This window comes from Zingiber officinale, chromosome 8B (genome assembly GCF_018446385.1).
Source record: "Zingiber officinale cultivar Zhangliang chromosome 8B, Zo_v1.1, whole genome shotgun sequence".
NCBI lineage: Eukaryota > Viridiplantae > Streptophyta > Magnoliopsida > Zingiberales > Zingiberaceae > Zingiber > Zingiber officinale.
This window is the reverse complement of record NC_056001.1, coordinates 42,892,965-42,907,521: the sequence shown is the minus strand read 5'-3', so window position 1 is coordinate 42,907,521 and position 14,557 is coordinate 42,892,965. Positions and strand designations below refer to the sequence as shown.

General features: G+C 36.5%; 2 protein-coding genes and 1 non-coding gene across 8 annotated transcripts; 1 reads left to right on the top strand and 2 right to left on the bottom strand.

Annotated features, from left to right (window-relative positions):
• Positions 1–148: 148 nt before the first annotated feature.
• TRNAT-CGU lies at positions 149–220 on the bottom strand. The gene has a single exon. It is a non-coding gene; the product is annotated as a tRNA-Thr (tRNA).
• Positions 221–286: 66 nt separating this feature from the next.
• On the top strand, positions 287–6,163 carry LOC122015776 (transcription factor GTE4-like). The gene is made up of 9 exons (XM_042572808.1): positions 287–658; positions 1,136–1,181; positions 1,255–1,321; positions 1,457–1,502; positions 1,577–1,675; positions 4,169–4,237; positions 4,331–4,628; positions 4,716–4,855; positions 5,119–6,163. The coding sequence occupies exons 1-9, from the start codon at positions 356–358 to the stop codon at positions 5,956–5,958; spliced, it is 1,908 nt and encodes a 635-aa protein (XP_042428742.1). The 5' UTR covers positions 287–355; the 3' UTR covers positions 5,959–6,163.
• Positions 6,164–6,334: 171 nt separating this feature from the next.
• Positions 6,335–13,750, bottom strand: LOC122015775 (serine-rich adhesin for platelets-like). Of its 6 annotated transcripts, none has more exons than XM_042572801.1 (14): positions 13,540–13,750; positions 13,380–13,434; positions 12,342–13,006; positions 12,045–12,251; positions 10,232–10,399; positions 9,886–10,101; positions 9,590–9,790; positions 8,972–9,172; positions 8,609–8,878; positions 8,016–8,192; positions 7,656–7,922; positions 7,072–7,248; positions 6,826–6,978; positions 6,335–6,700 (listed from the first exon to the last, which is right to left on the bottom strand). In XM_042572801.1, the coding sequence occupies exons 1-14, from the start codon at positions 13,690–13,692 to the stop codon at positions 6,602–6,604; spliced, it is 3,009 nt and encodes a 1,002-aa protein (XP_042428735.1). In that variant the 5' UTR covers positions 13,693–13,750; the 3' UTR covers positions 6,335–6,601. The 6 variants fall into 6 exon arrangements, with proteins under 6 accessions (XP_042428735.1, XP_042428736.1, XP_042428739.1 ...); XM_042572802.1 differs by having other exon boundaries at positions 9,901–10,101; XM_042572804.1 differs by having other exon boundaries at positions 6,373–6,700; positions 6,822–6,978.
• Between the last annotated feature and the right edge of the window lie 807 nt (positions 13,751–14,557).

Genomic DNA, 14,557 nt, shown 5'->3' with positions numbered 1-14,557 from the left:
TTTAAAAAATAATAAATTAAGATTTTTTAAAAAAATTTAACTTTTAGAGAAATATTGTAATTCAATAAATAAAAAAATAATTGTACGTTCAAAATTCTTGAATTCTATTTTAAAAAACGTGGTGGGAAATAAAAGTAGCAAGATAGATAGCTCCCAGCGAGGATCGAACTCGCGACCTTTCGCTTACGAAGCGAACGCACTACCACTATGCTATGGAAGCAGCTGTTTTTAATGTTTGCATATACTAATCTTATGTATAAACATAAACATGAGAGAGCCTATACTGCCGAGCATCACGTGAGGCATATGCTTCCGAGCGAGCGAGGAGAGAGAGAGAGAGAGCGGGGCGTACGGAATGGGCAACACGAAGGCGCCAGCGACGACAAGGAAGACGAAGAAGAAGGGGAGACCCTCCCTCTTGGACATTCAGAGCCGAAGCCTCCTCCTCCAGCAGGAGCAGCACTGCGATCCTAGCCCCGATGGCGACAATCGCAGAGCAGCAGGCGATCGCCAAGATTCCGACCAGGGGAGGCGCGAGAAGAAGCTCGGCCCCGTTCTTCATCTTTCCGACAACCCTAACGCTGATTCGGCTGCTGCCCGCCCTGAATCGGACGATGGAAGAACCCGAAAGGTCGGCCTCGTCCGGAATGATCCCCAGGTAGTTTGATTTCGATTCATTCGCTTCCCCTACCTCTCTCTCTGACTGCTGGAATGCAGATCCTTGGAGAGTAAATTGGGAATTTCGTGGTCCGCAAACAATTAGTTGTATTATAAGAGGCTTGAGTAGCAAACCTAATGCGGATTTACTTTCTGGTACGATTCCGTATCTGGATCGGGAATCTTTGCGGGCTTCCCGGGTGGGGCATTTCTTAGATTTGCGGGATTCTTGAATACCGTTCTTTTTTCCTTTTATTCTTTTCATCTTTGACTGCAAATTTAGAGAGAGAGAGAGAGAGAGAGAGTGAGTGAGTGCAGTGGGCTTGATTTGTCAACCTCCTAGTAATTTTTTTTTTCTTGCAAGAAAAAAGATAATCTTTTTGTTTTTTTCTCTATGAAGGTGATCTTTGTTATCTCTTGTTCAAGTGTTTTTCTTTCCTTCTTGCTGAGATGGTCTGGCTCATTTCCCCTGTTTCAGGCACAGAGGCAGAATCCTACACTGAAAGTGACAGATCTTCCACAAGGTTTGATGCCTCGCTCGTGCATCTGTTTTGTGAATGCCTTTTGTGATAATTTTTTGTGTATTATCGCCATCAGATTATGGACCCACTACATCATTACCGGACAAAAAGTTATTGGTTTTCATCCTTGATAGATTACAGAAGTGAGTGCTGTGCTTGTTTGTTTGATTCTCGCCTGCATCTGCCTACTTCCTCGTTCTGTAGTTTAACCGATGTGCATGTTCTGTTCAATTATGTATCTTTTCATTAGATTTATTGGTTTCTTCTCATCGTATCAGAAAAGATAGTTATGGAGTCTTTGCGGAGCCAGTTGACCCTGAGGAGGTGCGTTGTGTTTTAAATATGGTTACCTTATAGACACGGGGATTGAAAGACATCTTGGTTGGCCATTACATCAGCTTCCCGATTACCATGACATTATCAAGCATCCCATGGATTTTGCTACCATCAGAAAGAAAGTTTCAGATGGAGTTTATGGCAACCTGGAGCAGTTCGAGGTCAGTTACTAAGAATATTTGAATGTCAAGTCGTTTTCTACTACTTATTGACATGTCTTGACATTTTTTATGCTCATCTGTGGTGTTCTTTTTTGGTGATCCCTTTTTACCAAGAAATTCTTATTAAATAACAAGCAATTCTAGATACATCAAAAATTAAAATGCAGACTAACTCCATTGCATTTCTTCCCTTTTGGAGGTGCTACTGATAAGAGCGTCTAGTTCCTTCTTTCTCATTGGCTTGCACGTTAGCTAACTCTTTTACTGATTTTGCCCAGTATCTGATTTACTTTGCAGTTATCAGCTAGTTTTCTTTGTCTTTTGAGATTGTCCTCATCATGCTGAAAATGAAGATTAGGAATGAACAAGTCAACTTGCGGCATTGTGCTTTTGTGGTACTTTTATCAAAATGTCAAGATATAAGTATGAACTGTAGTAAAAGTCTAATATTTGAAAGTTGGCTCATTTATCTATTTTTTGTCTTTCTACTCTGCTTGTGATATATCATAGTGCAAATTGTGCACTATAATTTATTAGCATAGAACTTGACCTCATTTTTCTTATTAACTTGGTTTACGTAATGAAGAATATGTGGGGTTCTAGAAAATTTCTGGCTATGGTTGCTCAGGCTATTAAACTTTTTAGATCTAAAAGTAGGCTTGAACAACCAGCACTGCTTTGTAGTTTTTTCCCAACTATTACTACGCAGAAGCTACATTCTAGATATTGCTTTCTTGCTTCTATGCCGATGCAAATTATTATTGGTTCTTATTGAGTTCAATGGCAAACCAAGAGTCCTGCTACGTAAAACACAGTGTTAATTGCTTCTATGTAGTTGCAGCTCTTTGACCTTGGCCATCTGTTCGCTATTGAAGTTGTTTTTATTCCTTTTGATGATGAATCAACCCCGACTAGAGCCTATATGATTCTAAAAGTTTTAGACATCTATTTTTGATTAATAGATTTGGCACATTCTGACTATTGTTAAATGGGATAAAACAAATGGAAGCAACAATAGATATTAATATTTTAGTCATTCCGAAGTATTGATGGCTACACTTGTTCCCCCAAAGTTTATATTATGTTACAGTTCAACATAAGAATATGTTCCTTAGATGATACAGCTTGCATGTTGGTTTATGTTCTCAGATCGGTTATTATTATTAAGTACCATCTTTATAATTGTGAGCAGGATTTTTGAAATATGAAAAATGTAATTACTTTATTGGTGTATGACTTGGCATATCTAACAAATAAAAACAGTTGTTTTTTACTGTAGCATTGGCATGAGTAAATACTATTATTGTCCTTTAATAATAATATGTTAGATGACTAATAGAACTTACTTTATGCAAGCATATGGTAGCATTTTATATGTTGCCCTTGTTTACTGTCGTAAGTTTCCTTTTCTAAGAACTTTTGGTGTCATAGATCTCCATGGGCACTTCCCTATGATGCTACATTTTCTTGCATATATAATGATTCTGTGTGGATGTTGAGCTGGGGAAATTAGTGTATCATGAAAAGCTGATAATACTTCTAGAAAGAATGAGTTCATCTTGTAGAAAAGTATAGTAACTAAAAAGTGAAACACAAACTAAAAGATCCAATTAATTACTTGGATTTCTTTGGTTCAATCTTCAATCTCGAATCATTTTTCATTTTTTTTGGCTTCCTGATTCTACAAGCTATTTATTCAAGCATGACTCGAAAACTTTGATTTGTCTAAAGATTGGTCTTTTGATGTTTTAATCTCCAATTGATTAAGACGTTAGAGAACCTTTCACACGAAACAATGAACCATTTTTCTCTGGTAATCATATCTTTAAGCTCCTTGAATTGGCCGGTTGCTATTAGCATGGACTTTATTACCTTATAATTTTGAAACTTGCCATGTGATAACCAACTCGGCTATGCCCTTAGGGCACTTTATTATCATATAAGAAGCTTAGCAAGAGAAAAAATACATTCTGAAATTGGTAGAAGGAAACAACACTGTAGACTGTACCATCCATTAGTGGTTATCTTACATCTTTTCTTATCTACTCTGCTCATCATATTTAGTAGCGTAGCGCATTAGTGTTTTAATATTTAGAAAAATCTTATGAAAGGGTTCCAGAACAATTCATGTAGATGGTTTTTAGAAAACAAATGGAGTATCTACTGATTATATTTGTGAATAATGAGTAACAATGGTATGTATGATGTATAATATATCGATGGAATAAAATAATGTATTAGAATGTAGTTAGTAGTAGTGTTACTATGAATTAGCTTAAAGGAATTGCTGTACATCAAACTTCATCCCGATCACATTGTTCTCATGCTTGAAAATGATAAGATAACAATGTTGTAGCGTGTTTCATCTACCGCTGTAGTACTGTTTTATCATATTGTACTTCATTTGTTGTTCTTTGAGGTTTGGGCATTTTTTGCTTGAGGCCCTTCATGATTAGTCTGAAAATTTTGCACTTGTATTTTCATGGTTTGCAGAACGATGTCTTCTTAATCTGCTCAAATGCAATGCAGTACAATGCATCAGACACAATCTACCACAGACAGGTGTCGGATGTTTATCTGTTTGTTTCATTGATTTTTCAGCATTGACATATGCACTGTATCATTTCTATGTTGATAGGTATTTTGTCTATATAGGCTCGGGCTATTCAAGAACTAGCAAAAAAGAATTTTTACAATCTAAGACAAGAACGTGATGACAATGAACAAGAACAAAAACCGGCGCGGAGAGGCCGGCCACCAACTAAAGATATTTTCAAGAAAATAGGTCGTCCACCTAGTGTTGATGCCAGAGAAACTCGTTACTCAGTCAATTTCTCACCTGATTTATCACAAAAGGTCTCAGATAAGACCACCTTAACCAACTTACCTACAAAAACTTGTGGCATTCGCAATACAGAAGCTCATAATTCAAACAGGAATGAAGATACTTCAGGTTTACTTCTCAAATTTTGTGACAGAAAATCATCACCATTTGCAAATATCAACTGTTTGACTGTTCTGTATGGGTTTTTTTTTGTAGGTTCTGCCATAAAAGGCGGCACATCGAAATATTCAAAGAAGTCGGTTGTTATAGATGAAAACCGTCGTAATGCATATACTGAACCTCAGCAGCTGTCAGTGTTAACAACATTTGATGGAGAAAGAAAGCAGCTAATTCCTGTAAGTTATTAAGTCAGAATCCAATATATAAGCTTTGTCTGTGCCCATTATTCAGTGTCTAGTGATTTGGTTATTTTATCTCCAACATTCTTATAACTATGTAATAGTTATATTCACTACAACTGTCAGAGTTGGAAGATTATTTCAAGACTTACATCCTTTCCCTTTAGTCATACTTTTGACCCTTTTAGATCTTGGATGCCATGACATAATATCTCAATAAATCATCTACTAACAGTTGACAGTGTCTCAATGTCAATCAGGTCGGCCTTTACACGGAGAATGCATATGCCCGGAGCTTGGCACGATTTGCTGCAAAATTTGGTCCTGTTGGATGGGAAATTGCTGCTAGACGAATTGAACATGTTCTTCCTCGTGGGACCAAATTTGGCCGGGGGTGGGTTGGAGAGAAAGATGCATCATCACAAATGTCTCAGCCGCCCCTGATATCGATATCTCCACATTCTTTCCAGCCAGAAAATACACCTTCCACGAGTGCGTCCGTATCAGAAAATGCAGTAGATGACACAGAAAATGAAGTTAAAGCAAGATCAACTCCATCAGCTACCCCATCTTCTCTCCCTTGTAGATACCAGGATTCTGCTGAGTACAGTACTAGAGATCGAGAAAGTTCTTCGAAACCACACAGTGCAGTAGGTTTCCATGGTATTTGGCAAAAGGTAGCAAATCAACTTCCAAAAGTAGGCGCTATGCAGCCTACTTTGAATGGCTTTAACACCCCCTCGGGGTTTAATCATCTTTCTCATTCTGGGAGGACTTTCAATGCATCATCACCACCTGGGAACTTTAGTTTTGAGGCAATGGTAATGCATTCTCGAGCGCCAACGAACATGCTTCCAATAAATAGCATTCAACCATCAACGAGTAATAGGGTAAATTCAACTGCTGATCCAAATACAGCTTCCAGCTTTCTTCCTGATGATTCACATGGTTGTCAGAGAACAAGGGAAGCCGTAACAATGCCAAGGCCAGTTTCTTTTCCTCCCAATTTAAACGTAGGTTTTCACCCGACAGGGTCACCTGTTTCAGGTGTTCTATTAGACTCCCAAAATCCCAACCCAAACTTAGCATTGGGACTGTGAAATTGTGTACTCCTTTCCCCATTTCTTTTCCAACCATTGGTAGAGGTTAGAAGAACTGGAGTGTACTCCTATAGTTCAAATAGAGCTTCAATAGTGCAGGTACTTTTAACAGTTATGGAAGATGCCATTGTAAAAGTAGAAGGGCGATTGTACAGATTGATTATTGGTGATATTGATTGTTAATATGATGGCTGATCAGGCACAACAAGATAGTTCACTCTCTTGCTGAGAATAATGAAAATGAGTAAATGATTGTCGGTGGTTTTGAGAAGTTATTCTCCATAATTGTAGGAGATAGTAGCTACTTTTTCAATAGAATTGTTTTCTTGTAATATTTTATCCCTAAATTTCACTCTGAAATCCTACCTGTGAAGTGTTTAAGATATTGAATAGTGTTTAAGATATTGAATGCTATTAGCGATCAACTCCACAAACAGAAGTTATTAGAATATCACACCAAGTGTTAAGTTACATATTGGTAGATAAACTGTCAAGAAAGCCAGAAACAACAATAAGTAAAGGTTCATTAACTGATAAAAAATAATTCAGGTAGCAGTCGAAGTACAAGGAAATTGTTTTCTCAGTTACTGGATTCATTAGGAGAGTCTTTTGGAGGAGTCTTTGGCTGAGCTCTCTCCTCTTGTTACTTTGAATGCTCATTAGTTGAATTCGGTTGAGCATTACTTGGTGTTGTATTAGTAGATGGAGTTGTTGATCCTTGTGAAGTTGTTGAAATTGTATCCTGAAGATTGACATATACCAAAAGTATTATATCTGATGCAAACTTAAGCAATTGAGTCCTTGAACTTAAGCAATTGAGTCCTTGAACTGCTAGAGAAGGGAAAGGGTAGGAGAGACTTAACTTACTGTGACACTAGTTTTATTTGCTGGATTTGTAGGGCCACTGTGGCTCTCAGATGAAGAAACTTGGGTTGATGGCAAGGAGTTTGATTGAGTATTTGCTGCTGTATTCTGAGCTTGTGGAGTGGTTGATCTACCATTTGTTGTTGGAGTAGAAGCCTATTGAATTGTCAGAAAACAAAGATAAGTAGCAAGCCATAGGATGTCTTGAAATTTTGAATAAAATGAACTTGATAAAATATGAGGGATTACATCAGTAGTAGTTGAAGTTATCTGAGTAGCAAATGTTGGAGAAGATGGTGGAGGTGGTGTTGAAGTTGATAAACTCTGACGTGATTCTTTATTTTCCATTGTACTTTGGCCCAGTTGTGATGTAGTTGCAATGGACTGAGTAGAAGTCAATTTGTCATCATTTTTTGAGATGGAATCCTAAAGTGAGAAAAGAGAAAGTCAAATGACTAACTCAATGTATCTACGCACAAGTGATATGAATTGAGCAATACTAACAAATATCAACTTAAAGAAGTAGAGCCTACATCACTAGTTTTTGAAGATGCTTTAATAATGGTAGATGTAAGAGTGGATGATGACTCGAGAATCTTTTTTGAATCCTCTTAAGTTGAAGCTAATGATGTATCAATTTGTTCTAAATTTTTGTTGTACTTTTAGTTGGTTACATAGTAGTTTTAGAGGATTGGATAGTCACCACATTTTCCTTATTGGATGTGATATACTACAAGAGCACCATGATAAGTAAGATAAATACCTAATCAATATATGGGAATATCATATGACTGAGTTATTTAATAATATTGAGGTTTAAAAGTAAAACTTACATCACTCGGTGAAGTTGCTTGGTTGGTGATAGATGTTAGAGAAGATGGAGAATCGAATAAGGTTGGTGTTGAAGTATTTGACGTTGAAGTTGATAAACTCTGACTTGATTCTTTATTTTTCATTATACTTTGGACCGATTGTGATGTAGGGACACCTTGGCTTACAAATGGAGAACCTTCGGTTGATGGCAAGGAGTTCGATTGAGTATTTGCTGCTGTATTCTGAGCTTGTGAAGTAGTTGATCTACCATTTGTTGGAGTAGAAGCCTATCGAATCGCCAGAAAACAAAGATAAGTAGCAAGCCATATGATGTCTTGAAATTTTGAATAAAATAAACTTGATAAAATATGTGGGATTACATTAGTAGTAGTTGAAGTTATTTGAGTAGCAGATGTTGGAGAAGATGGTGGAGGTGGTGTTGAAGTTGATAAACTCTGACTTGATTCTTTATTTTCCATTGTACTTTGGCCAAATTGTGATGTAGTTCCAATGGCTTGAGTAGAAGTCAATTTGTCATCCTTTTTTGAGATGGAATCCTACACAAGTGAGAAGAGAGAAAGTCAAATGACTAACTCAATGTATCTACGCACAAGTGATATGAATTAAGCAATACTAAAATAAATCAACTTAAAGAAGTAGAGCCTACATCAATAGTTTTTGAAGTTGCTTTAGTAATGGTAGATATGAGAGTGGATGATGACTCAAGAATCTTTTTTGAATCCTCTAAAGTTGAAGCTAATGATGTATCCATTTGTTCTAATTTTTTTTTTTACTTTTAGTTGGTTACATAGGAGTAGTTTTAGAGGATTGGATAGTCACCACATTATCCTTATCGATGTGAGATCCTACAAGAGCACCATGATGAGTAAGATAAATACCTAATCAATGTTTCCCAATGCATATCATATGCCTAAGTTATGTAATAATATTGACATATAAAAGTAAAACTTACATCACTCAATGAAGTTGCTTGGTTGGTGGTAGATGTTGGAGAAGATGGTGATTCGGATGAGGTTTGTGTTGAAGTCTTTGACGTTGAAGTTGATAAACTCTGACTTGATTCTTTATTTTTCATTGTACTTTGGACTGATCGTGATGTAGGGCCGCTCTGGCTCACAGATGGAGAACCTTGGGTTGATGGGAAGGAGTTCGATTGCGTATTCGTTGTTGTATTCTGAGCTTGTGGAGTAGTTGATCTACCATTTGTTGAAGGAGTAGAAGCCTATTGAAATGTCGAAAAACAAAGATAAGTAGCAAATCATAGGATGTCTTGAAATTTTGAATAAAATGAACTTGATAAAATATGAGGGATTACATCAGTAGTAGTTGAAGTTATTTGAGTAGCAGATGTTGAAGAAGATGATGGTTGGGATAAGGGCGGTGTTGATGTTTTTGACGTTGAAGTTGATAAACTTTGACTTGATTCTTTATTTTCTATTGTACTTTGGCCTGATTGTGATGTAGTTCCAATGGATTGAGAAGACGTCATTTTGCCATCCTTTCTTGAGGTGGAATCCTACTCAAGTGAGAAAAGAGAAAGTCAAATAACTAACTCAATGTATCTATGCATAAGTGATATGAATTAAGTAAAACTCAAACCAATGAACTTAAAGAAGTAGAGCCTACATCAATAGTTATTGAAATTGCTTTAGTAGCGTTAGATGTGATAGTGGATGATGACTCAAGATTTTTTTTTTTAATCCGCTTTAGTTGAAACTAATGGAATATCAGTTGTTCTAAATTCTTTGTTGTACTTTTAGTTCGCTGCATAGGAGTAGTTTTAGATAACTCTAAAGTCACCACATTATCATTCTTTAATTTGAAATCCTACAAGAACATCGTATGAGTAAGATAAATAGATAATCAATGCCTCCCAATGCATATCATATTCCTGAGTTATTTAATAATATTGATATAGAAAATTAAAACTTACATTACTCGATGAAGTTTCTTGGTTGGTGGTAGATGTCGGAGAAGATGGAGATTGGAATAAGGTTGGTGTTGAAGTCTTTGACGTTGAAGTTGATAGACTCTGACTTGATTCTTTATTTTCCATTGTACTTTGAACCGATTGTGATGTAGTTCCAATGAACTGAGAAGAAATCATTTTGTCATCCTTTCTTGAGGTGGAATCCTACTCAAGTGAGACAAGAGAATGTCAAATAACTAACTCAATGTATCTCCGCACAAGTGATATGAAATAAGTAATACTAAAACAAATCAACTTACAGAAGTAGAGCCTACATTAATAGTTTTTGAAGTTGCTTTAGTAGCGTCAGATGTGATAGTGGATGATGTCTCGATAACTTTTTTTGAATCCTCTGAAGTTGAAACTGATGGGGTATCAATTTGTTCTAAATTCTTTGTTGTACTTTTAGTTGGCTGCATAGGAGTAGTTTTAGTGGGCTCTAAAGTCACCACTCTATCATTCTTTAATGTGAAATCCTACAAGAGCATCATATGAGTAAGATATATATATATATATATATATATATATATATATAATCAATGTCTCCCAATGCATATCATATGACTGAGTTATTTAATAATATTGATATAGAAAATTAAAACTTACATCAGTCGGTGAAGTTGCTTGGGATAAGGTTGGTGTTGAAGTCTTTGACGTTGAAGTGGATAAACTCTGACTTGATTGTAATTTTTCTGTTGTACTTTGAGTCGATTGCGATGTAGTTCCAGTGGATGGAGAAGAAGTCAATTTGTCATCCTTTCTTGGGGTGGAATCCTACTCGAGTGAGAGAAGAAAAAGTTAAGTGACTAATATAATGTATTTCCATGCAAGTGATATGAATTAAGTTATTGAATCCTCAATAAAATCAATTTAGAGAAGTAGACCCTACATAATAGTTTTTGATGTTTCTTCAGTCGAGGTAGGTGTGAGAGAATAACTTTTTTTGCAGCCTCTAAATTTTAAATTGATGATGTCTTAGTTTATTATATATTCTTTGATATAGTTTTAGTTGATTGTATAAAAGTAGTTTTTGAGGGCTAACTAATCATAACATCATCCTTTGAGCATAGAAAAATCGAGCTTACATCACTCAATGAAGTTGCTTGGTTGGTGATAGATGTTGGAGAAAATCGAGGTTGGGATAAAGTTGGCACTGAAGTCTTTGATGTTGAAATTGATAATTCTGAGTTGATTGTATATTTTTTGTTGTACTTTGAGCTGATTGTAATGTAGTTCAAGTGGATTGAGAAGAAGGCAATTTGTCATCTTTTCTTGGGGCAGAATCCAACTCAAGTGTGATAAGAGGAGGTTAAGTAACAAACTTAATGTGTCATCATGCAAGTGATATGATTTAAGTAATTGAGTACTCAATAAAATCAGCTTAGAGAAGTAGAGCCTATGTCAATTGTTTTTGAAGTTGTTTCATTAAAACTAAAAGGTAGGTGTGAGAGTGGATGATGACTCAAGAGCTTTTTTTAATGTTGTATAAGAGTTTTTGAAATTGATGATGTCAAATTTTTTTTTTTAAAAAATATTTCGTTAGTTGTATAAGAGTTGTTTCTAAGGATTGGGTAGTGCATATCTTTCTTCTTTAATATAAAATTCTACCAGAGAAGGTATGAGAAAGATAACTAGCTAATCCATGTCTCTCCGTGTAAGTAATATGAGTGAGTTATTTAATTGTTGAGCAATATGGACATAGAGAAGTAGAGCTTACATTACTTCTTGTTGGTGTTTCTTGGTTAATGGTTGGTGCCAAAGGTGTTGATGGTTTTGGATAATCTTGTGTTGGAGTATTTGTTCAATGTATGTTGTTGATTGTACTCAAGTTAATTGTGTTGTAGTTTTCGTGGATTGAGAAGAAGTTAGTTCATCTTCCTTCTTTGTTATAGAACCCTTTAATTGAACGTGATAAGAGGATGTTAAGTATCTAATCAATATATCTTCATATGAGTGATATGATTTGAGTTATTAAATTACTCAATAAGATGAATTTAAAGATGTAGAGGATACACCAATAGTTGTTGAAGTTGTTTAACTAGTGATTAGTGTCCAAGAAGATGGTGACCTAACAACTTGTTTTGCAGTCTTTGAAGTTGAAGATGCCTTTGTTCTTTACTGTACTTGGGGTTGATTATATTGGAGTAATCCTAGAGAATTGAGTAGTAAGTCCATCATTCTCATTTAGTACAGAACCCTACTCAAGTATGGTATAAGAAGACAAGTAATTAACTCAAGAGAAGTCAAAATTTACATCAATATAATAGTTGGACTTGCCTGACTATTGATGATGTTTGAGTTGATGGTGCATTTTGCAATGTACTTTAAGCTAATTGTGTTAGTGAAATTCCAGAGGATTGAGTAGAGACTTTTTAATATATGCTTGGTATATTACTTAGAGAGACATTGAGTAACTTACATCAGTAGCTGCTAAGCTTGCTTGGCTAGCAGTAGGTGTTAGAGAAGATGATGGCTTGACAAAATCTTCTCTTGGTACCTCTGAAGTTGAAGTAGATGATGCTTGTGCTGGTTTTGCACTCATGTCTGTACTTGGAGTTGATTGTGTTGAAGTAGCTCCAGAGGATTTAGAAGAAGTTGGCCCATCATCCTCCCCTAACTTGGAACCCTAATCAGGTACCATAAGAGCAATATAAATAGCTAACTTAGTGTATCTTTGCACAATTAACGTGATTGACTTTAGAAAGGTAGAGATCACCTCAGAAGATTGTGGTTTGGTAGGATCTTGTCTTGGAAGCTCAGAAGTTGAAGTTGATGATCCCTTGAACAATTCAACTTTATGTGTTTTAGGTTGAGGAACAAAACTAGTAAGGGATTGAGTTCCGCTGGACTTGGAAGGCAGAATGTGCAGAGTGGACTTCTCTTTTTGAGTTTCTTTGCTTGCAGTGGCATCCTCTTCCTGATCCCCGCTTTCGATGTCCACCTCGTTAAGAGTCTCCACCACTTTCTCCCACGAAGGCCGCCGCGAGATGGCGTCCCACCACCGGCGAACATTCTTCCGGGACTCGAACAGGTGGCCCCACTCGTCGGAGTGGGCGATGTAGTGGGAGTTGGGGAGGTGCGACAGATCGGCGAGGGAGAACTCGTCGCCGGCGAGGAACTCGTAATCGCCTAGTCGCTGATCGTAGGCGTCGAGTACAATGGTTAGCTTTTTCGCTCCGCTGACGAGCAAGGCGCGGTCGCAGGGCTCGACGGCGAAGGCGAGGTGGAAGGTCAGGTCCCGGCTCAGGGGGTCGAAGCTCTGCTCCTCGAGCTTCAGCCATTGCTCAATGGAGGCTCTCTCGAGGATGTCTTTTCCCAGGAGATAACGGTTTCCGCGATCCGCGTACTTCTCCGATATGTAACGGCATAGCGCTCTAGATTCTAAAATAATTCATAAAACAGTCATAACAGCCCATAAATTTATAATTCCGTAACGGTTCAAATCAGAATAATGAATTTTTCAGCATCTATTTATAATTTTACACAGTTAAATCTCATGCACTAAATTAAAAAAAAAACAAAGGGGTAATTGGTAATTTTTCACTTCACAAAATTTCCTTTTAACCCTAATAATTTTTAGAACCATTTCAGTTTACACCTTTTAGTTTAGTTTGTCGAACTCCAATCGATCCATACATGGTAGGTCGATCGATCCAAATTTTCAAAACTCTAGAGAGTCAAAATGCAATTTGCTAAACTTTGGAGGGCGAATGAGAATTTTTGGAAATGGACAATGAGAATAGTTCTTCGTTACCAAATAGCAAAGTTTGTCCATCTTCCCACGCTGTAACCGGTGATCTTGTAGATGCCTGCCCAAGAAAATAGTTAGGCATTACGCATTAGTTGAACCGAACTGGTTGAATCGACCGATCCGGTCCGTATTAAACTAATATATGATGTACAATTTTACGAACCTGGAGAGTGAGCAAGTCACGGGCAATATGGTGGCCCGGATACAAGTTTTTAAGCTCGAACTTGACATCCTTCTCGTAGAGGCAAGCAAGAACACGAGACACGTCCGGAAGAATTGGCTTCGCGGAGTAGACCTTCAGTATCGAATCCGCCATACCCGATCATGAATAAGATCATAGGCTACGATTTCTAAATGATGGCCATTAATTTGTGGTTTGTAGTGTGTAATTTAGCTTGCTATTTATAGTGATGTCTTCGCATCTCCATTCCAAGCTCTTTCAGGAAGCAAAGTAGATGCTACAAAAAAGAGTGATAGCAACACATCGACGATTTGTAGATTCGATCGTGTACTAGTCTTAATTTTTTTTACTTTTATCTAAATTCTACACGAATATGATACATATGAATTCGAGCCACGTCGAAAGTAATTAGATTTTTTGATCAAATCTTGTTAGTATCAGAACAACTTAATCAGGTTAAATACTTATATAATTAGATAAGTCGGCGTGCTTAGTAGTCGTATAAGTTAAACTAGACGAGAGAAGGAAAATCAAAGGAGAAAACAAAGCGAGTTAATTATTTTAACTTTAAGTGATAAATATTCTGTTCTTGCCGTTAAAGCAAGCCTCAGGTACATTACCAGCCCTTGGCTGGAAGTTAAGAATGATGGTTCATTTACTTTGATGGTACTAGGGGAATAAGACTAAATTGAAAGTTTAGAATAAAAGTTTGTAGACAGGCTTGACATTTAAGAGCAAGTGTGTGCTCTTAGGTTTCACATGCATGAAGAGCCCGCTAAGTAATGGTGACAAATAAAGTAATTATAAAAAATAATCTTAAATTGATTTCAATTAGATATATTATATTTGACATCATAATCAATATTGACAGTAATCGATAGTCAAAGATAATATTTTCAAAATCAATATATTCATTGCTACAATAATAATAATTATTATTATTATGATTGCACGTCATATATTTTTGCATTATTATTTAGACAACTTATAGCAATATCAT